The 21,086-nt window shown below is 40.9% G+C and overlaps 2 protein-coding genes across 2 annotated transcripts; both read left to right on the top strand.

Moving 5' to 3' along the window:
- The first annotated feature begins 834 nt into the window (after positions 1-834).
- On the top strand, positions 835-5,974 carry LOC103373560 (probable dual specificity protein phosphatase DDB_G0281963). Its single transcript, XM_008303470.1, has 5 exons — positions 835-998; positions 1,275-1,369; positions 1,960-2,119; positions 2,291-2,414; positions 4,885-5,974. Exons 2-5 carry the CDS (start codon positions 1,277-1,279, stop codon positions 5,681-5,683), a joined length of 1,176 nt encoding a protein of 391 aa, XP_008301692.1. The 5' UTR covers positions 835-998; positions 1,275-1,276; the 3' UTR covers positions 5,684-5,974.
- Positions 5,975-6,613: 639 nt separating this feature from the next.
- rras (RAS related) lies at positions 6,614-20,080 on the top strand. Its single transcript, XM_008303458.1, has 6 exons — positions 6,614-7,951; positions 9,889-9,976; positions 13,757-13,859; positions 15,041-15,149; positions 16,350-16,468; positions 18,077-20,080. Exons 1-6 carry the CDS (start codon positions 7,865-7,867, stop codon positions 18,162-18,164), a joined length of 594 nt encoding a protein of 197 aa, XP_008301680.1. The 5' UTR covers positions 6,614-7,864; the 3' UTR covers positions 18,165-20,080.
- Positions 20,081-21,086: the final 1,006 nt, after the last annotated feature.

Below are 21,086 nucleotides of genomic sequence, written 5' to 3'. Positions count from 1 at the left end.
GACAGACAACCAAACACACTCACATTCACACCTACGGACAATTTAGAATCACCAACTAACCTCAACATGTTTTTGGACTGTGTGGGAGGAAGCCGGAGAACCCGGAGAGAACCCACGCTGCACGGGGAACTCCACGCAGAAAGATTCCGGTGCCCCCACCGGGACGCGAACTGGCAACCTTCTTGCTGCGAGGCAGCAGTGCTACCAACTGCGCCACCCTGCAGCCCTAATTTTGAGATTTCCATAAAATTATGACCTACGTTCTCATAATAATGACTAACTTCACATCATGCTGAAATACATTTCTCTATTTGTGATTTTCTACCTCATAATTATTGGATCTCTGTCTGATGTTCAGGCTCATAATAATGACAGCCTGCTTATTTAAATGACTCAGTGTCTTATCATTAGGATTTGCTATTTCATAATATTGACTTAGAACATTTAGTCAATTATGACTTAATATGTCATTAATAGGAGATATGAAGTCATTATTTTTCCATAATCATAATGTGACTGTTCTTATTATTATGAAATACTAAGGCACTATCAGCAAGTCACACTAAGGCCAGAGTTGTCATCCTTGTGAGATACAAAATCAAAGCTCTCCTGTACTCATAAAGCTCTGTGCAATATCAAAACACGACTGTTTTGCAGCAGCGTTGAGTCGAGCGGGGTTTCCTCCCTGCTTCCCTCCATCTCTGCTGCTCTGAGGCCAGCTCACAGCCGACATGCGTCTGCGCGTGTGTCAGGCCTGCAGAGCGCTGATTGGCTGAAGATGACATCATCCAGCCTAGATCTATTGTTAGAAAAAGGGATGAGCTCATCGTTGAGAAGACAGTTTCAGAGAGCAAAATGAGGAGAAGAGAGAAGGCAGCAGTAGAGGACGGTGGTTTTATGTGAAGAGGACGGAAAGCTTCTGCAAACCTGCGACGGACGGACGCCGCTCAGAGCTGCTGCTGCTGCCAGAGGACTCCAGGGAAGGACGCTCAGAGGAGGTAATGTTAAATTAGTAGAAAAATAGTAGATGTAAACAGAGTGTATTTGCACGGTTTGCTGTTTTTTTTTTTGTTTTGTTTTTTTTAATCAGCTGGAATCTTTGTGCTACAGTTACAAAATTTGCACGGGAGTAAAGCTCTCGTTTCCAGTCGCTCGTCCTATTGCGCAAACTAATATCTAGGATATTATGAACAACTTTGACAACTTGTTTTGTGCCGTCGAAGTTGCCAGAAAAAAAAATGCCACCATAACATGTGGTGCGTGTTTTGCTGCAGATATGGTCTGGTCCCGAGAGAGCGAAGCGGGTCCGCCTCCGCTGTCCGTCATCCTGCCGCAGCTCTACCTCGGAGCGGAGAGTGACGTCACGCAGGTAAGAGGAGGCCGCTGCACACCTGCGCACTCAGCACGGAACACCACGAAACACCACGATCTGCTCAGAACGGGCCAGAATTTTAAACTTCACTTAATCAATCAACTATTTGGCGTAGAGAAATTTAGCACAAGATAAAGAGTCAAAGCACCTCTACACATAAACAATCAAATGAAAACCAGATAAATAAACAAAACAGTAAGATGCACAAAAATATCAAAACAATGGTTAGACAGTGCATATGAAATAATGTAGGAACGTTTTGAGGTGACCAGAATGTGGCTGCAGATGGTGTGCCCGTGTTGCCTTTTCCTCAGAGATGCAGGTTGAGGAATGGCTGATCAGAGAAGTTTAGTTTTTTGCTGATAGGATTCTAAAAGGAGAACCACAGGATACAATCACAAAGTGTCGATGTGGTGGGGAGCTGTCACACTGACCTGCTCTCTGTACTGCTGGGTAGTTCAAACTACAATTAACAGTAATTGCGTATTTTGTATGTAAAATCTGAAATGGACTGAAGTGTATTGGAACAGAGGAATAAAGTGTGTTTGTGTGTGTGTGTGTGTGTGTGTGTGTGTGTGTGTGAATAGGACCGGCTGGCCTCTCTGGGTATTTCCTACGTGCTGAGCGTGAGCCGCTGCAGCCCCCAGCCCTCCTTTCTGCCTCCCTCCAGATACCTTCGTATCCCCATTGATGACTCCCTGTGGGACAACCTGCTGCCCTGGATCCCACAGGCACTGCACTTCATCGGTCAGAACTCTCCCTCTCCTTTCAGTATCACTTTCCTCCTATCTATTATGCATGTATTTCTAAAACAAACAGTCTAATTTTTCAGAAAAGCAGATTTAAATAATGATCACCTGCTATTTTCTTCTCACTTTGCAGCTTTGCTAACTGGTACTTTGTTGTGTGTGTGTACAGATGAAGCCATGTCTTCTGGGGCCTCAGTGTTGGTGCACTGTGCAGCAGGAATCTCTCGCTCCCCAGCTCTAGCAGTAGCTTACATCATGTACAGCCTGGAAATGGACCTGGACAATGCATACAGGTATGAGTGTTTGCACACATTCATACAGAAATTTGACCTGAGCAGACATTGATCAAATAACAACGTATACCATTAAATCTAATGCATCATGCAACAAATACTAAAACCAAACCTACTGGTTCTAAACTGTGTCAATACTTCATAAACTGGCCATGATGTCCTCAATATAGAGAAAAGATATACAGCAGTTCTACCATTTTTCTCCCTACCACCCTGGGTTACTATCAGATATTTGTGCGTCTCTGTATCTACCATACACGGTGTGATCAAAAAGATCTGGGACTGTTAATGTTGGGCATGCATGGAGTGTGCAACAGTCACACACGTGCAACGACTGACTGTCATGAATCAGGAGACCTTGTTATACCAAGACTTGTGCTACAAATGTTTTGGTAGCTGCACATTTGCAGTTCCACAGTGGAGCTCCGGCTGGAGCAGAGAGCAAACATCAAATTCTGTGACAGTCAGCAGGTGGGAGGATCAACCCTTCGTGTGGACGATCATCACTTGTAACAAAAGTCTGGTTTTGGGAATTCATCCTGGAAGGGAGAATATTTAGTGCAAACAAGCTAAACTGTGGCTCAACACCAATATGGATCCTGCAACTGTGCTGCATGCCTGGTCACACTGTGGTGATTACACAAGAATTTTTTGGCCACAACAGCACAATCAGATAGACTCAGACAAACAGATTTAGTGCCCTGGGACTTTGTCCTCTTCGCCAAAATAGAATTCAAGTTGAAGGGGTACTGATCTGACACACTTTAGGAGATTCTGCTTCCATCGCAGATGGTGCTTGACCTGTTTACATAAAACTTTGACGGAGAGTTACAAGGATTGCACAAGGAGACTACTTTGATAAAGATGATGGTTTTTAATGTCTGTAGGCAGTCAGAATTTTTTGATGGCACATCTTTTACAGGCTATCTTTCGTCATTTTTTCTCTTCTATTTTAAAGCTCTTAAACTGCCAACATTTAGTGATTAATACATCAACAGATCAAACCACTAACGTATCAACTTGGCAAAACAAACAGTTCATAAGAGATCTTTAGTCTTAATAAACATCCATCCAACCTACTGAAGGTTTTCAGTGCTCCTACTGGTCCACCCCACATCTTTACACATTGATGTTTTTCCTGACCAGGTAGTCAATGATGCCAAATATCGAAGAGTCATGGATCCACCCCATTGAAATTGGTGCTTATTTTTTTCCCCCTATCTTGAATAAAAATAATGTAAACCCATCAGAAGAAGGTTTTTTCAGCACATTTATTATCAACTTAGTTTCTGAATCACAAAGAACGCTAACATGAATAAATATTAAGTCATAAAGGTGAAACACAAAATCCTAGCACCCCTGTACCTTTTTAGCATGTCTGTATGGTGTTTTTTTATGCTTGAAGACAAACAGTGAAGAAGATAAAAAGTCAGCACCATTGTTGAACATTTCCATCTTGAAATTCCAGTGTGTCTGATTACGGTCGCAAAAACAGAAATTTAGATCTCCAGGGTTTCATACATTGCAAATCTGAGGAACCAATCCTGTCAGCTTGCAGGGTGGGGAGTTACACATTAGAATTTGAAGGCAGGAATGGATTACTTTCATGAAAAAACTTTTAAATGTATAACCTTGACATATACAATGAGTTCTTAGTGGTCCAATCAATGACCAAAGAGGGAATTTAATACACAGGTTTAGTTACGCACATTTTAAATACAGTTATAAATCTAAAAAACTAGCCTAATCATATGAAATGAAATACAGAGAAAGCAACAATTTTAGCTGTTAGGGAGGAAGGGAAAGCCAGGGAAGAAAAACCTGTCTCCTGAGGGAATAAACAACATGCTGCACCAACCTGCTTCCATCAGAGCACTAAATAATAAGAATAATTCAGCTCTTTTAAAAACACCATCGTTGTGCCCCAAAACTAATTAAAAAAAATATTTACCATTAGAGGGTGACGAATTATCCAGTGCCCTTATTTAAAAAACTAAGCAACAGGCCCCTATAGCATGCTTGCTGAGTTCTACACTTATTTCTAATTCTATGATTGCTCCACTCTTCAGCAGACTAATTGCTGATATTGAACAGAACTGTAGACTCCCTACCAACATGTATACTGCCATAATTACTCTTCCCCTGAAACCCACTAAATGCCACATCCTGCCACATATACACCACTTATAGGCATATTACTACACACACACACAACAGACCCATGTGCACATACTGTGAATACTGTATGTGCACATTCTACCTTAACCTATGCCAAGTTGAGACAGACTCACATACTTAATATGCTCATTTATTACTGTTGTATTAACTGTTTTTTAATCCCTTGTATTGCCTTGTTTAGTCCTGTTGCAGTTGTTCCTGTGGATTCGTGTAGAAACTCAACCAGTGTTAGTTTGTGTGTGCTATAAAATGGACATAGTCCTAACCTACATTGTATCTGTGCTCTTAATAGGTTTGTGAAAGAACGCCGGCCCTCCATTTCACCAAACTTCAACTTCCTGGGTCAGCTGCAGCACTTCCAGGGTGCTCTGAGCCAAAAGGCCTCTGGTGGTGACTTCATCATCCATCAACTGGACAATCCCCTGTCATCCCTGAGTGACAGAGGTAGCTACACTCATGGCAGTCAGAACCACAGTTATCCAGCTGATAGCATCACTGGGGACTCAGCACAACACGAAGACAAAACCCAGCAGAAACACTCACTTTCAGATGGCAATGGGAACCACCAACAGAGAATTGAGACTCTTGATCTGACTGTGTTTCAAAATCAGAAGCATGTCCAGACACGATGTGAGGTTCCAGCTTCAAGCCCTTGTGAGCCCATCAGAGCGGTACCAAAGCCTACACAACTACAACTCCCATCAGGCACTGCTTCTCTATTGGAGAAACGTAAAAGCCTCTCCCTCTCTTTGGCCCCTTTGGGAATATGCCCGCTCTCCCCACCGAGCAGCAGCAAACAAGCAAGAGGCACTACCACATCGAAAACTGTCCACAACAGGGAGTCGGAAGAGAAGCCTGAGGCAAAGACACACAGTCATACAGGCAGATACAGGCAGGCAGAGAACACCCACACGGAACAGAGTCCCTCCCACAGAAAGTGCAGCAGAGCTGAGGTGAAGGAACAGGGCCTGCTGTCGCCGTTCAGCTTCACATTGAACAAGCTGCTGGGTTGGGGGGAGAGAGTGCTGCTGGGGAGCTTCTTTGTCCACCCTGTGAGGATGGGACAGTCTGCACTACCATACAGGTGCTAAGGGTGCACAGCGGGGGCTAAAGGGGATGGTGTCTGTGCATGTTTGTCAAAGAAACCACATGTGATGTACATATGCACTGAAAGAACCGTTGTCTTCTATTTATTTATTGCTGAGTTGAATATCTGAACCTTACTTGACAAGAAACCTCCTCACCAATGCATCTTGTTTAGTACATTATGACAGTGGTAAGACTATTTTGTCATTTGAAACGTGCCATTATTTTAAAAAGACTTTCGGCACAATGGCTTGAATTGTATTTACTGATGATTAAAGATGATATTTCAACCATGACTTATTGCCCTTTTGTCAGCATGACGATTCAGTTTAGGGCAGACCTCAACATACGAACTAAATTTTAGTTCTCATCAGTTTCCGTACCCCAGAAAAGCGAACTGATATTGTGTTTACACGGGCCATGGTCCTAAATGTATTGGTCTTCACTATAATCAGATGATGTTAGAGCAAATTTGAGAGCACATAATCTACCAGCAGAGACATAGTGTACACTAGGGGGCAGCACCTACGCTGAACTGTGGGCCATCTCAGGTTTACAGGCACAGTGGAGATAGAGGTTTATAACAGTGTTTTGTTTGTCATATTCCTTAATTTCTCAGTATTATTTTAAGATTGAAACATTTATGAGATAGGTTGCGTTTTTTTTCCGGAGTGTACTGAAAGTCAAGGATCATCCCCCCTTTGTAAGTGAGGGCCAGCAGAGTTGCAGCGGCTTGTGTGAGTACTGATTTGGCAAATATGACTCATAAGTGCAAATGTTTTGCATATACAGCACATATGTGGCATTACGAGGCAACACAGAATACATATTAAACAGCAGCGGGCTGCTTCATTTGCTAAGTTCAGCTACTGTTTCCATAGAACATTTTATATCAGCATTCCTGTCAGATTGCCATTTGTTGGAGACAGAAAACTTTTATTATTTATTATTATTAGACTAGTAGAGTCACATTTATAATCATTTACATGAACCGTGTGTTTAAATTATTACTCAAAATAAATGTAGGATAAATAGTGTCAACGTTTTAATCCATCCATTATCTACACACCTCCTAATCCTAACAAGAGTCAAAGTTTGAATATAAAAAAGAAGTATATTTTGTACATATTTTGTAAATTTTTGACCGTACAAAATAAGCTGTAATTTCCTAAAATAATCTGCAAACAAACATTTTTGAACTGTTAACATGATGTCATTGTTCTGAAGAGGGCGTCTTACTCCGTTTTCTCTAAATGTAGATTTCTTGGTTCGTCTTTAAATCTGTCTCTCACACTTTCTGGCACGTATCCAGACAGAAACCTGGAGGATGTGTTGTCCTGGGGCGCAGGTTTTCAAAGCACCATAGTTTCTTCCAGTTCAGTACAGAGACGTGGTGGACTGCAGACTCCACATAGCGTGAAGCAGCAAGCCTCTTCGGATCCGATTATGAAAAATTTGCTCACTTATTAACTGAGAGTTGTGAAACATTTGGTCTTGTTCCAGATAAAAACAGCGGCGGGCTTGTGGAGCAGCAGGCTGTCCGTCCAGGACTGTCATGGTGCTGCTTCGACATCCTGTGATTCAGAGGCTGACATGATGTCACGGAGCTCCCGATGACCAAATAAGGAAAGTGACACATGAAATTGGATTTTATTCTGGTCGGACTTCTCTCTTAATGAGCGTAGCTGTAGCTGCTCGGTTCGATGTGTCGGTGCTCTGAAGCACACCTCGACATTAGTGGGCGAGCTGCTTCAGTTTCTTGAGGAACGAGAAAGGAGGAAGCAGTTCCGCCCGCAGAAGCTGCCTGGAGGCCACAGAGAAAAGAGCAAAAAAACGAGAAGAGGAGCCAGAGACGACAGCGCCCGCTGCTCAGCTCGAGTCAGGAGAAAACGCGCTGTTCTTTAGCTCCATGTTTGTTGGACGGACCGCGGAACTCCGGCACCACTTTCACTCTCATGTGTGCCGCTCAACTCCGAGGTTGTGTCGTTGAAGAAGAAAAGTTTCAGTTCGGGGCTGCACCGTTAAAGTCGTCCGCGTTGGTGTCTTTTGCTAACTTTTACGTTACCTGGCGGATTTCACCAGTACTTCACTTTGGATTCAGTCTTGGTTCGGGTTGGCTTTAGCCGCTGGTGAACTGTGGACTCAGGCCTTGGAAGGTATTTGTTCCGGACGAATCCCAGTTCAAAATGAGCGGAGAAGAGGAACGATTCAAACTGGTGGTTGTGGGAGGAGGAGGGGTGGGCAAGAGCGCTCTGACCATCCAGTTCATCCAGGTACCGACCCGGGGCAGACTACACATTCAGCTTTAACACGACGTTGATGTCTTTCATGTGTTCATGTTTTTTTATTTTATTTTTTTAAAACTTCTTGGCAATACTCTCTTTTCATTTAAAAAAAAAAACACACACGAAACAACTTTAATTGACTTTGCAGTGTGTAATCCATCACAGTGAGCATCAGGACTGCTTTTGTTTAGTTAAAGTTCTGTTTTATGGCCGTTACAAAGGACCAGTTGTGACATAAAGTAAGCTTGTAGACATGATGCTTGCTGTGACTGGCATCTTACTGCAACTAATCCACGGTTCATCGCAGGTCAAAGCTGTCACTTGTGATGACTTGCAGCTGAATGTTAAAAAATATCACATTTTCTGCGTGTCTGGCTGTGACTGGCTGGTCATGTCACCTCAACGCCAACAGAAAAGAAGATGATATGGATGTTTTCTTAGCTGCTACATGCAATACAAGGTTAATAAAGGTCCACTCTGGAGGGCAGTTAAACACATTCAAAGTTATGAATGTGAAGTATATGGGATTGGTTCCAAACAAAGCACACTGGTATGGAACTGACCCAAACGGATCGACAGTAGTCTGATGAGGGTGGAAGCTCTGCTGTTGTCCTCCTGTCAGTGTTTGGAGATGTGACATGTCACTCATGGCCAGTTGATGTGCTTTCAGTTTTGTTAACCAGAGCTGGTTAGTCAAAGTACCAGTTTGATATTTGTTTGTGCTTTAACAGTTTAGGTTACAAATCTTATAATAGTTTTCATTGCTGCTGGCCACATTTTTTAAAAAATGTTGTTTTTCTAGCCTCCAGGCAGCCATTGCTTCAGAAATTCACTTGAAGCAATGGGAGATGCACGTTCTCATAAATTCATATTAACACAAGATATACAGATTGTGATTGTACCAAGAAAGCCGCAACAATTCAGTCCAGTTACAAGTAGAAGTATTCAGAGCAATTACTTCAACTAGAACTTCCCTTGGAGTGCAGACCTCTGCCAAGGCCAGAGCCCTGTATTGCAATTTAAAGAAAGTGATCCAGATCTGCAAGAACATTTGTGGAGTGGTTTCTTTGCCCATGCTCCACCTTTCCACCAAGTTTTGTGAAATTTGCCTCAGTAGTTTTTGTGTAATTATCTGACAGACAGACAGACAGACAGACAGACAGACAGACAAATGGTACTGAAAACATATTCTACTTGATGAAGACCCCCTTCAATGGAAATGAAGTATTTTTTTTTTATCTTGTTAACATGGCAGTGTATAGATGACGGTCTCAAAAACATGGATTCAGACTTTCAGGATTTCATACATAACAAACCGAAGGAACCAATCCTGTCAACGGACAGGGCTGGGCTTCCCATATGTTTTTTAGGCTATTTTCAATGACAGGACCATGCCAGTTATTCTAGGACACCTAAACCTTTGTGTTTGTTCTGACTGCAAGAACTGCCACTGTAGAACCTCTTTCAGGGGCCGTTATCTATAGATCTGCACATTTATACTGTAAGCAACAGTGTGGAATTATGTCTATGCCATTTTGAGGCAGTAAAGGATTCTTTTCTTAGAAAAAACATAATATGTAACTCTGATGCACAGAAATGGGTTTTCAGGGGTTTGAGCAATGAACTGAGAGGAACATTAATTAAAATAACATCACACTGAATGTAAAAGGTGTACATTCTCTAGTAATGAAACAGTCACAGAAGGCTTAAAATTGTACCTTCCACATTATTGGACTATTCACATCTATTGCACTGCTAAAAGGAGGAACAGATATTTTTCTAGCAATTCGTATTTTCGTATTGGTAACACATTACCATTCTGCAGTAGACTCTCAGGATGGAATGAAATATTCAGAAGTCTTCTGTTGTTGTATACACTGTACCTAAAACACTAGCTTGTGATTAACACTGATTGTGTCCCACAGTCGTACTTTGTGTCAGACTACGACCCCACCATTGAAGACTCCTACACCAAGATCTGCACTGTGGATGGAAAGGAGACCCGGCTGGACAGTAAGACTGCCTCACATTGGACATGAATACATGATTCACACGGTTTGTTCGGATAATTTTGGGGTGTGTTAAAGGCTTCATTTGAAAGCAGTGTGATTTGATATGAGACAGACGGTGTGTTTGTTCTTGGGACATTTCATCCCCTAGTTAGGACTTGTACTAGGCTAACGTTGTCAGGATAGAGTGTGTTGATGCACGCTGGTGTTTCACCACTTGGTATGATGTGAATCATCACAGATTAGCTGTACAGACCTTGTGTTTATATGACTTTGGCTGCTCCATTTCTAATATGTTTACAGCACTGTAACCTTGACTCGCCTTCAAAATCACATGTAATCTTCTCAATACCTTGCGGTTTGCAACTGGAAATCAGTGTTGAGAAATGGACGCTTCTTTGGAGAACATAAAGTAAAAAGCCATAACTAAAACCACAAAGAAATTCCACTTATTATGTTATTGTCATTGTCTTAGAGTGGTGTTTACAGATGTTGCAGCATGCTATGGGTGGGACCAGCATATTATGACACACACATGCTCCTTCTCATTGCTAATGTAGTCTTTTCCAGGAGCATGGGCTTCCTTAGCTCCAGCTCTTTCCTAATCCAAACAAATGTGGGATCTGAAATTTATAGTGAGCTGCAGGTCATAAACTAATATTACATCGAATTAGATTTTACATTGCCACGATTTTCACCTATATCAGTGCACAGAATGGGTTTTTATTCCCATCATTAGACGATAATTATTCAAACACCTAAAGAATTGCAGGGAGTGCTTTTAGATTACCTTCTGATTTTTTAAATAGGCCTTCAGAGATTTATCTGTCAGAAAAAATGACGCTGACTTACACCTAATGATAAAACATGATTGGCATATACTGAGTACCTTGTGCTCATAAGTTAAGACCATCTAAGAAAAGCCTGCACGCTTACCAGTGTGAGCGCCCTTCTCTCTGATATTTATCTTGACACAGAGAGCTCTATACCTCCATACTGAAGGCAGGAGATGAAAGTGGTGATTTAGGGGAAGGAATGAGCCCTTAAGATGTTATGAGTCATTTTTTTTAACAAGCTTGGTATGCTGACAAGACAGTTGATTTTATTTACAGCGGGAAAAGACACTGCCAAGTTTTTTGTTTTTAACAGTCAGTTATTCAGACCAGTATAAAAATTAGGATGTTTTGTTTTGTTGAGAATATGTTGGCTGACGTCAAAGGTCCTCACTTTGTGTAATAGAGTCTTTGTTGTGATTTAAAAAAAGAAATAAATAAAAAAATGTAGTCCATATGCTGTAAAAAGACTGGATCCAAGATGGTCGCCAAGTACTTAAAGGAGCTCACTTGCCCTTAGCGTCCTTTGTTTTGGACACATTTAGGTAAAGACTTTTGCTTTTAAACCACTTTGCTAGTTAGCATAGCTGATCTCGTGGTCGAGGACTGTATATCAGTTGGGCAGACCATGAAGCCATTTATGTGTCTGCGTATTTGCTAACTTTAGGATGATGAAGATGATGTTGCGCATTATGTCATTTGTGCAAATTGAGAACTAATCTGGTGACAAAATGCCTCCTTGAGGAATTCCTGTATTTAGACAAGACTCTCAGATTAAAACCATATACTGTGAGTCTCAGTGGTTGATTATATAGAATATCCTTTATCCATAAGACAAATTTAAAGAACCAATCTTGTCATCCGTGCAGGGTGGGGCTTTCTGTATCATTCTTCCTTACAATCAGTTTCCGGTTTGAACATCTATAGCTGAATTACTGCAACATCATAAGCTGTCATTGTGTAGCACAGAGACATTTAACAGTGTGTGAGGAGAGTCGTAGGTGAGCTGGTGTGGCAGAGTTGCAATGAGTGGAGAGGAGCTGGTGGAGATCTTCAGAATCTAGAGGATGCAACAGTGTAGAGTTACATCTAAGGCTATTTTTAGGGAATAAAAAATGAAAATATATAATTTTGACACAGAGATGAGTTTTTACTGGAGGGGCACCCAGTCATGCTCTGTGTCATACACAAAATACTGAGCAGACCTAGTTGAGTCTGACTTTATATCAAGATGAAAGAAGAAAAGATCTAAGTGAAAAAGAGCTTATTGTTGGGGGCACTGATGGCAAGAGAACAACACAAGCCTGAATGCTTGATTCCTAGAGTGAGGTGATCCGGTGGCTCTGTTATGCTGCCGGGGCTTTTTTCCTGGGATGTTCCACTTTGACCTTGGAGGGAAGGGTCACTGTGAACCAATACAAAGTTGTTCTGAGTGATCACTTTTGTCCTATGATAAAAATGTTCTGTCCAGATGCTCATGTTTTTTTGCAATGGTTGACAGTGACCCCTTCCACATGGCATGAGGAGTCACGGAATGATTTGAGTAGTAGTATATTAAAATGATATGAATCATGCTGTGGCCTTCAGAGTCAAAAGATCTTAGATTAAACACCCCATAGTTATCTCCACTACCATCATTAAAACCCCAAATGGGAGAATATCTTTAGGAAGTATTGTGTTCATTCTTCTAGTAGAGTTCCAGAGACTTGGAGAATTTATGTCTATGAGCAATGATGACTTTGTTCTGGCACCATGTGGTTGCTGAACACCTGACTTTTAATGTTGTTTTTTTTCTTTTAATACCATCTATATCCAGCCCAGTATAGAATAGAATATACTTTATTTATCCCAGACCTGGGAGATTTACACGCCACAGCAGCATCCAAAAATATAGAAAGTACAAGAAAATAACAATAACTAAGTAATATGCATCCTGGTGTCCGCACACAGCAGGTCCAAGGCCCACCGTCTCCTGTTGGGCAGTCCACATGCTGACTGAATGTGGGGAGAGTGGTAGAGAGCCATGTATGATTAAAGTCTCCTGAGATGACGAGCAGAGACTGAGGGTGTGATGTTTGCAGCTGGGACACTGAGCTATGGATGAGTTCACAGGCTGCAGCAGTATCAGCTGAGGGGGGGGATGCAAACTGTAATCACCAGGACTTGCGAAAAACTCCCTCGGCAGGTACAACGGCCGCAAACCAACCGCCAGCAATTTAACATCCTTCGAGCAGCGCTGTTCGTTGACGCTAAAGTGCCTGCACTCCCGATACTCCCACTGCAGCTGAGTCTGCGACGTTAGCTGTTAGTTCTTTGCTCTTCCATCCCGTTAGGGAGAAACCTCCCGTTTCCCATGATGAACGGGACGAACGGCTTGTAGCGTCTCCTCTTCTCCCGACGCTTCACTCCTGCCCTGCATCCCCTCTTCCTCCTGCGGAGCTCATTGGGGATGTCCAGTCTTTCCCTTGACGGTGGCTTGGCCTGGCTCAGCGCCAACAGCTGTTCACAAGCGTAAAAACAATGGAGTCATGACTCAATGACTCAACAGGTCGCCAGATGCGGACCCAAGAAACTCGCAAAAAGCAAAGAACAGACAAAAAAAAAAAAAAACGCCATCTGCATCTCCACTGCTCCCGCACAAATGTAGTACAGCTGTGTGAAATTAAAATATTAAAAAGATCAAAGAAAAAACAAAGTAAATAGCTAAAAATACAGGAAATAGGTAGGGGTCACTGCAACTGATTCACACCGACAGAGAACGACACACATGACCTTTATGTACATATTTAATTTTATATATATACACACACACACACACACACTATATGTCTTAATTCTGTATTCAAGTTCATATTGTTGTTACTACATTCTGCCCAAGTATTTGGACATATTGTGTTTTAATGCTGTGTTACATATTTTTACTTGTAACTTTCATTTTTTGTGTGCGTTAGTCTTGGATACAGCAGGCCAAGAGGAGTTTGGTGCAATGAGGGAGCAGTACATGCGCTCAGGAGAAGGCTTCTTACTGGTGTTTGCACTCAACGACCGGGGCAGGTAATGGCAAGATGGTGTGTGTGAGTGTGTGCCTCTGCGTGTGTGTTTTTCCTCCTTAGCTCATCCATACGTGTATATTGAAGAAAGAGATTACAGCTTGGTGGGTTTATTGTGTTTTGAGTGTGAGACAAGCAATGAAACAGATAAGTGACCACCATGAGATGTATTTTTTATTTTTATTTTTTTTAAAGAAAAAAGGACATTCGGTTTTAGTGTTTTGATGTATTCATTGAAAGTCAACCACAAAAAAATAAACTTTTGGTTTTTTAAATCTCCAACAATTGAATAGCAGAATCTTCATGAGTGCTTTTCTTTTTTAGTTTTTTCGTGAGTTGCAAGCCTACAAAAAGTTGACAAAAGAAGTTGAAAATTAGTAAAGGAGTCTCCGTAACAAGTGCCTCTAGTTTACACTGTAAGTGTGCTGAATGGTTTTTCACTGAAAACATGCTATACTGTTGCTTTGTGGTAGTCAGTGGTTCTGTTGAAGAGGATGTGTGGTCAGTTGTAACTGGTGATGTAACTGAGTTCAGCTCTTACTGTCCAACAGCACGCACAGGAAGTGCATTCATCATCTTACACACATTCGTAACACAACATATGTGAGCAAGTTTTGGATGATCAATGTGGCACAGTCTTCAAGCTATTTTGAAGAACCGATTACTTTGAGAAACTGCATAAATCTGACCGTTTAAAAAAACTATAGGATTAATGAATCTAGGTCAGTGTGCACTGTACAACAAAAGAAGTCATGTCTATTACAGTGGATCAGTGGTCAGCACCATTGCCTCACAGCTAGAAGATCCCCAATGTGCATCCTGGTTAGGACACCTGGGATCTTTTTGTGTGGAGTTTGCATGTTCTACCCTTGCAGCCTGGGTTCTCTCCGGGTTCTCTGGCTTCCTCCCACAGTCCAGAAACATGCTGAGGTTAATTCTAAAATTCTAAATTTAAGATTTTAAATTGTCCATAGATGTGAATGTGAGTGTGTTTGTCTCTAAGTGTAGCCCTGTGATAGACTGGTAACCTGTCCAGGGTGTCCCCTGCCTTCACCCTGAGTCAGCTGGGATAGACCCCAGCCCCCCATGACCCTACAGTGGATAGAGCGGTGTACAGAAGATGGATGGGTGTTCATTACGGCCAGTGTACAGTATATAATAACACTTCTGTCTATTCTTCAACAGCTACCACGAGGTCCAGAAATTCCACACACAGATCCTAAGAGTGAAGGACCGTGATGACTTTCCCATGGTACTGGTTGGAAACAAAGCTGATCTGGAGCAGCAAAGAGTGGTAAGGAACATCCTAATGGTCTCTGTGATGTCAGTGAGCTTCCCTACTGTTCCTGGATTATAGTGGGATGCAGGCAGAGGTACTCCAGAGGGACTGTAAGGAATCTCATCAGTGTTTGAGAGGATTCAGAGATGTCAGGAAATTTCTGCAACTGTGGGCTTCTGGTTCAGTTTCACGACAAGTAACACAATTAGCTTAATACAACTGGCTCAACAGACTGGCTCAGACACAGCTGTGACCTGGAAAACCACAACACAGAAACAAATAAATAGGAAATAAAGATCATATTTCCTACAGGTCTGTTTGTAACTTCAGGAACCACAGAAGCAAACAGTAACCTGCTGTTTTATCTGGCCGAATCACAAACCATACAAAAATATACTGATGGACCACTCTTTATCAAAATGAATTGAGAGTTTTGTCATGGTTTTTGGTTTTATTTTGAATATATCACGTTCCTTGTGTGTCTCTTGAGTTTTTTCTTCCTGTCTTTGCAATCTGTGGTCTGTGTTTATGGTTCACCTCCATTTTACATCACTTCTTGTGTAAATCAGCATCAGATCAGTTTGTTGATAAATAAGCAGACATGTCCGTTGAAACTACATTAGTATAATGAAATCACTGATAAATGGCCGAATACAGAAGAAAGGCATTCAAGTTCACAGAAATGAATCAGTTCAAGTATAGTGTAGAATAGTATAGTTTAGTAACAATAGGCTAGAAGTATATTATATGCAGTTTATAACGGTTGAAATTTGAATGTACTCATTCTCTCTGACTGAATAATGTCACCATCAATTACACAACGTTTATTCTGTCAACAGAATAATCAGACAAATACAATCCAAATCTTTCCTCTTCAATTGAAATGAAAAGTTTCTGTCATATTGTTGAATCAACATCTAAACTGCCATTCGATCAGGTCAGGGTTCACTCATTTCCCATTGCTAGCTGAGACTGTGCAGTTGCCGGAGAGCATTATGGGACTAATTACTGGATTCATGTTTATTTCCCTTCCAGCCTTTGTTAAAAAAATGTCTCATTAGTATGTTTGTTTATTTAACCTACCTGTCCACCATTTGTGTCTGTATTTCTGTCTACTTTTGAACTACACACAACATGTTCAGGGACAGCGCAACTGCATAGGACCACTAGAAGCTTACGGGATGCTGGGCATGATGTTGTTCACTGTGTCTGCAGATCTCCAAGGAGGATGCTCAGGCATTTGCCTCAGAGAACAGGATCCATTACATGGAGGCTTCAGCCAAGAATCGTTACAATGTGGATGAAGCCTTCTTGGAGCTAGTGCGTATCATCAGGTACAGTACTCATTTATTTTACTTCATTTTAGCTTACAGCCCTGTTGGGGTTGGCATGAGGGGTTGAACATTTAAAATACTGTTCAGTTTGTCAAACTCTATACTGCTATAGTTTTCCATTTTGCTACACGACAAACATTGTAATCATATCTCTACTTCATCCTTTTCATTTTTCTGCTTTGTGTGGTTGTGTGATTTTCCCGCCGGACACTGAGAAATTTTATGGTCCACATTTTGACATGAAACATATGACTACAACTTCCTTAAGCCAGGATTCAGAAAACAGCCTTGTGTGAGACAGTGCAGGCTTTTGTTGGAGTCATGTTGTTGACAATAAAATTGGACCTGGAAAGTCAAGTTGAAGAACAGATTTGGTGTTTGAAGGCCCCTCAGATAACAAAACATTGTACAATATTCGATTTGCTCACAGACAGGATGTTAAAACTGACTTTATGTCATGATGGCACCTCGCTTATCTTTTGTCACAACAGTCATGAGATAAACAGTAGAAATACAACTTTCACATTACAGCGTGATACACCAGGAATACGTGCTTGCATATATTTGATTGGCCAGTGCAGCATTGTCCGTGCTGTGCAGCACTTTGAGCATTGTTCCATCTTTTTTTCACCCCGGTTGCGCTGATGGTCTCGCGTAATCCAGAGGAATGAGGTGGCTTCCTTTTCACCAACAGCTACTGTCTGACCACAACCTGAGAATTCTGAGGGTGTGGACATGTTTGTTTGTCCAACAAGCATTCTCCGCTGTCCTGCTTTTGTAAAATATTGGTAAGGGGTTGACTGATCATCGGCCTGGATGATTATCAGAGCTGTTCCCAGGAAAATGCAAATTAAATGTGTGACTTTGGTTGTGATGCAGTCACCTCTCTAAAGCCCACACTCAGTGACTTGGGCCCACAGCACTACCTGATTGGCTACACATCATGAGAAATGCAAATACATACTGAAGGAAAGATGTTAAAAAGTTGTTGTTAATGAAACAGGCAAAACTTAAGTAAAGGCATTTCAAAAGAGTTTTACGTTGGATGGTTACTACTAATATTTAGTGTCTGTATTGGCCCTAAAAAAACAAAACAAAAACGTATTCTACGACCCATTGTATGTGTTGTTATGGCCAGTACAGATGCAGTAGGAATATGGTGGCTACTGCAGCATTGCTGCCAAACACTGAATTTACCTGCAACCGGGATTTTGTGTCACCTCTGTAGCACCGGCCAGATTTAAAGTGCTAGGAGTCTGCTCTTGTGTAACACTCTTCTACCGTAATGATGCTCAAAGTGCTTTACAATGTTTCCCATTCACACACACACTTCCACACACCAGTGTCTGCAGAGCTGCCATGCAAGTTGCTTGGCTGCCATTAGGAGCGACTTCAGGTTCAGTGTGTTGACAGTCAGCTCATCAGAACGGTGGGAGTGATGAAAAGGGTGAACCATGTTGAATTGTCGCTGCAACGCAGGGGAGGTGTTGCACTATCCGATCAAATTATGTAATGTGCTGAAGCGGATGCTGTGCCCCCTGTGACCAGTAGCAAAACTTTTATATGATTCATTCCTCTCCTTCTGTTTCTCCTCTTCTTAATTTACAGACGTTTTCAGGAAATGGAAAGTCCTCCTCTTCCAAACCATCACACAGGGACACAGACAAGTGGTAGCTGTCCCTGTGTTATCCTCTAAGCATTGCTACTATGGACAACAAATCATCATCCCTCTACAGCTCATCCCAAAAGGTGTGTGTGTGTGTGAGAGGGACAGCAAGAGAGACAGGGATAGAATTATTCAGCATTCACAATAAATTACAACAACCAAACACCATATTAATCAAACAAACAAAAAGACATCAGATTGACTCACATCAAAGGGAATTTCCAGGCCCTTTAGGGAAAAAAATGTAACGCTACAGTCCCACACCTTTGGAAAAGAAAACCACATCCTTACTTTTAACATAATTCTAAAGTTCTACCAGCACACGTGCTCTAACTAGACTCTTAAAAAAATAATAAAGAATCACACTCCTGTTCTCTGTCCAGTTTTTAAAATAAATCGCCATCTTTGCTTGGCCAAACAAAAAATTAGACTGTTGCCTCCTTCATTTTTTCCTATAACGACAGACAGAGACAGAGAGAGACTGACTGACCAAAAAGCAACTTTCGAATCCGTGAGCAGTGTAAATACTGTATAAATGACCAAACTGCTGTTAAAAAGAATGCTGTCATGAAGGTGCAGATATCAGCAGCTGCATCATTACCAGCTGTCTGTTTGTACAATCTCATAAACGATTTATCACCAATACTGTAACTTTGGTGTTCAAGAAGGACATCAGACATGTACTTGTAGCATTATAACTTGCTTGTGAAATGTGTCACGCCCAAAGGCAAGGACCATCCATGTAGTGCCATGTTCCATGCCTTCCTGCAGGGGGCAGCAGAGCCCCAAAGCAGGATTATTCCAGCTGTGTCCATTACCTCCTCACCATCTTTCCATTTGTGTTGCCATAATGAGACAGAATAGTGAAACATCTATAAATAACAGATATGATTTCAAGATTAGATTGTGCACTACCCAGGCAGACACCGTTTCAGTTCAGGGACTCCTGGTGCCTTGGCCATTCATGGCCTACACACGGTGGATGAGAAAGGGATAACACAAAAGTGAATTATTGCAGGTTACATGAACTACAGCCTGACAGTGTATTAAAGACAGCAGAACCTGTTTATAGGTTTATACATTTCAATATGGGATGAAGATGTTGGAAATACTTTCTATATGAATTTTATATTGATGTTAGATGGTCTGCATTCTGATACTAACATTTTTTTTCCATTTGTCCTAATTATCAGTACGAAAACATTATGTATATGTAAATAATGATGTTTTTCACATACAGACAACGCAGCATGTATGTACAGTCAGTAGTACCTGTCAGCAACTGAAAGTTTATTTTTGAGTAGTAGTTAAATAAAATAATTTTAAGTCAGTGTTCACTTATGAGCTTTATTTCAAGCTTTAAGCTGCATCATGCTCATGGGCTTTATCACTAGATAGACTTAGGCTCAGCTAAATTTGCTATTGAAGATAGTGATGTGAAGTTGAAAGTTCTGGAAAAAGCTAAGTGAACGTTGTGTTAACATTATTTTGTCCTACAGTGAATGGGAAGCGCTGTTCTTTATTTTTTAAGGGTGTGTGAAAGTCTAGCATTGACAAAATATCCCAGTGAAGATTTCTATACTATCTTCAATAAAAGGAGATAATATAGGATGTTGTGTGTAATTTTATTTGCTATTAGACAATCAAAAATGAAAAAAACAACAACAACAAATTGACATATTAAGTCACTTTCTTCTCTGCTTTATTTTTAAAGAAAAACAGACTTCAGCAATTTTACTTGGGGAAAAAAGGCTCTTTTAGTACTTTATCAAATTTCCAATTTTGTATCTGCTATTTGAAACACTTGGTGTCAGTTCTTTTTCTTTTTAAAAATGATTTATATTTATATCTATCTAACAATGTACAATTTACAACAACAGTTTAATACTGAATAATAATGAAAGTCGAATCACTTTATTACATCATTAAAATATTTATCTAAACTACGTTTCTTTCTTTTTTTTTTTGTCTTGTATGACTTTTCTCATAAAGTTTTAAGAATAAGGATTTTATTGTGTCAGTTATTGGTCGATGCACGAGATTACACATTTTACATCTAATCCACTAGTGCTGCGGAAACTAAAGGTGTTAGTTTTAGTCACTGAGCATCGTTTCTTGACACTGCAATTTCTGTACTGTGTTGTGTTTGTATGGTGACATGCCCTATTTTGGAAGTTGACATAAGAGGCATGAATGTCCTGTTTGGTTTCACAGAAAGCTATACATGTTGTTGGGCCAACACGTCACTAAGTGTGGAGCACTACTGCTGATTTTAAAACAGAGGGTTTCATGTAAAGCCAGTTTATTGTTTTATTATTTATTAGATATTATAAGATTAATGTACACCCTTGTTTGAATGTTTACTCTGTACTGGTATGGTTGTCTTAAAGCAAGTGACAGCATCACCGTGTTGTCATTGTCACACACTCCATGATAACGCCACACAGCCACTGTCTTTTGTGCCACACACATAATTCCATGCAGATCATGCATAGCTAGTGAATCTGAATTGTGAAGTCAGGGAGTGACACATCAACAACCTAATGATGAATAATGGCCAGTACAAACATTTCTCAAAGTCATACACCGAACCGTGATGTCTAGAGCCATCAGTGTTAAAGCTCACCTTCAGACGTGAGATATATAGAAGATAAATCAAAATACTCTGCTTTGAATGACAGATGTTTTATTGTTCTGCAGGGAAATGTATCACTGCATCACACAGCACACTAAAAACATGGTGATGCACATGTACATAAATTCTTAGGTCATACAAACAACCTCATGAAAAAATTGTGCTTGAATTCACAAAGAAAATAATTTCAAATGATAAAACCAGATATAATCAACCAGTGCTTTTGTAGACTAAAACAAAGTAGTTAAAGGAGAGTAGTTTCACATAGTTTTAACCAACAGCCAAGAAGTATACTTTTTTTTTGACTGATATGATTT

The sequence above is a fragment of the Stegastes partitus genome, unplaced genomic scaffold (assembly GCF_000690725.1).
Source record: "Stegastes partitus isolate 25-593 unplaced genomic scaffold, Stegastes_partitus-1.0.2 Scaffold38, whole genome shotgun sequence".
Taxonomy (NCBI): Eukaryota; Metazoa; Chordata; class Actinopteri; family Pomacentridae; genus Stegastes; species Stegastes partitus.
This window is presented reverse-complemented; position numbering and strand designations above follow the sequence as displayed.

Bases quoted from the DNA above. Each gene is read 5' to 3' on its own strand.
- LOC103373560 (XM_008303470.1), top strand. From the start codon at position 1,277: ATGGTCTGGTCCCGAGAGAGCGAAGCGGGTCCGCCTCCGCTGTCCGTC. The intron at 2,120-2,290 runs GTCAGAACTCTC...GTGTGTGTACAG, and splicing joins ACAGGCACTGCACTTCATCG to ATGAAGCCATGTCTTCTGGG. The intron at 2,415-4,884 runs GTATGAGTGTTT...TGCTCTTAATAG, and splicing joins GACCTGGACAATGCATACAG to GTTTGTGAAAGAACGCCGGC.
- rras (XM_008303458.1), top strand. From the start codon at position 7,865: ATGAGCGGAGAAGAGGAACGATTCAAACTGGTGGTTGTGGGAGGAGGA. The intron at 9,977-13,756 runs GTAAGACTGCCT...TGTGTGCGTTAG, and splicing joins AAAGGAGACCCGGCTGGACA to TCTTGGATACAGCAGGCCAA. The intron at 13,860-15,040 runs GTAATGGCAAGA...ATTCTTCAACAG, and splicing joins GCACTCAACGACCGGGGCAG to CTACCACGAGGTCCAGAAAT.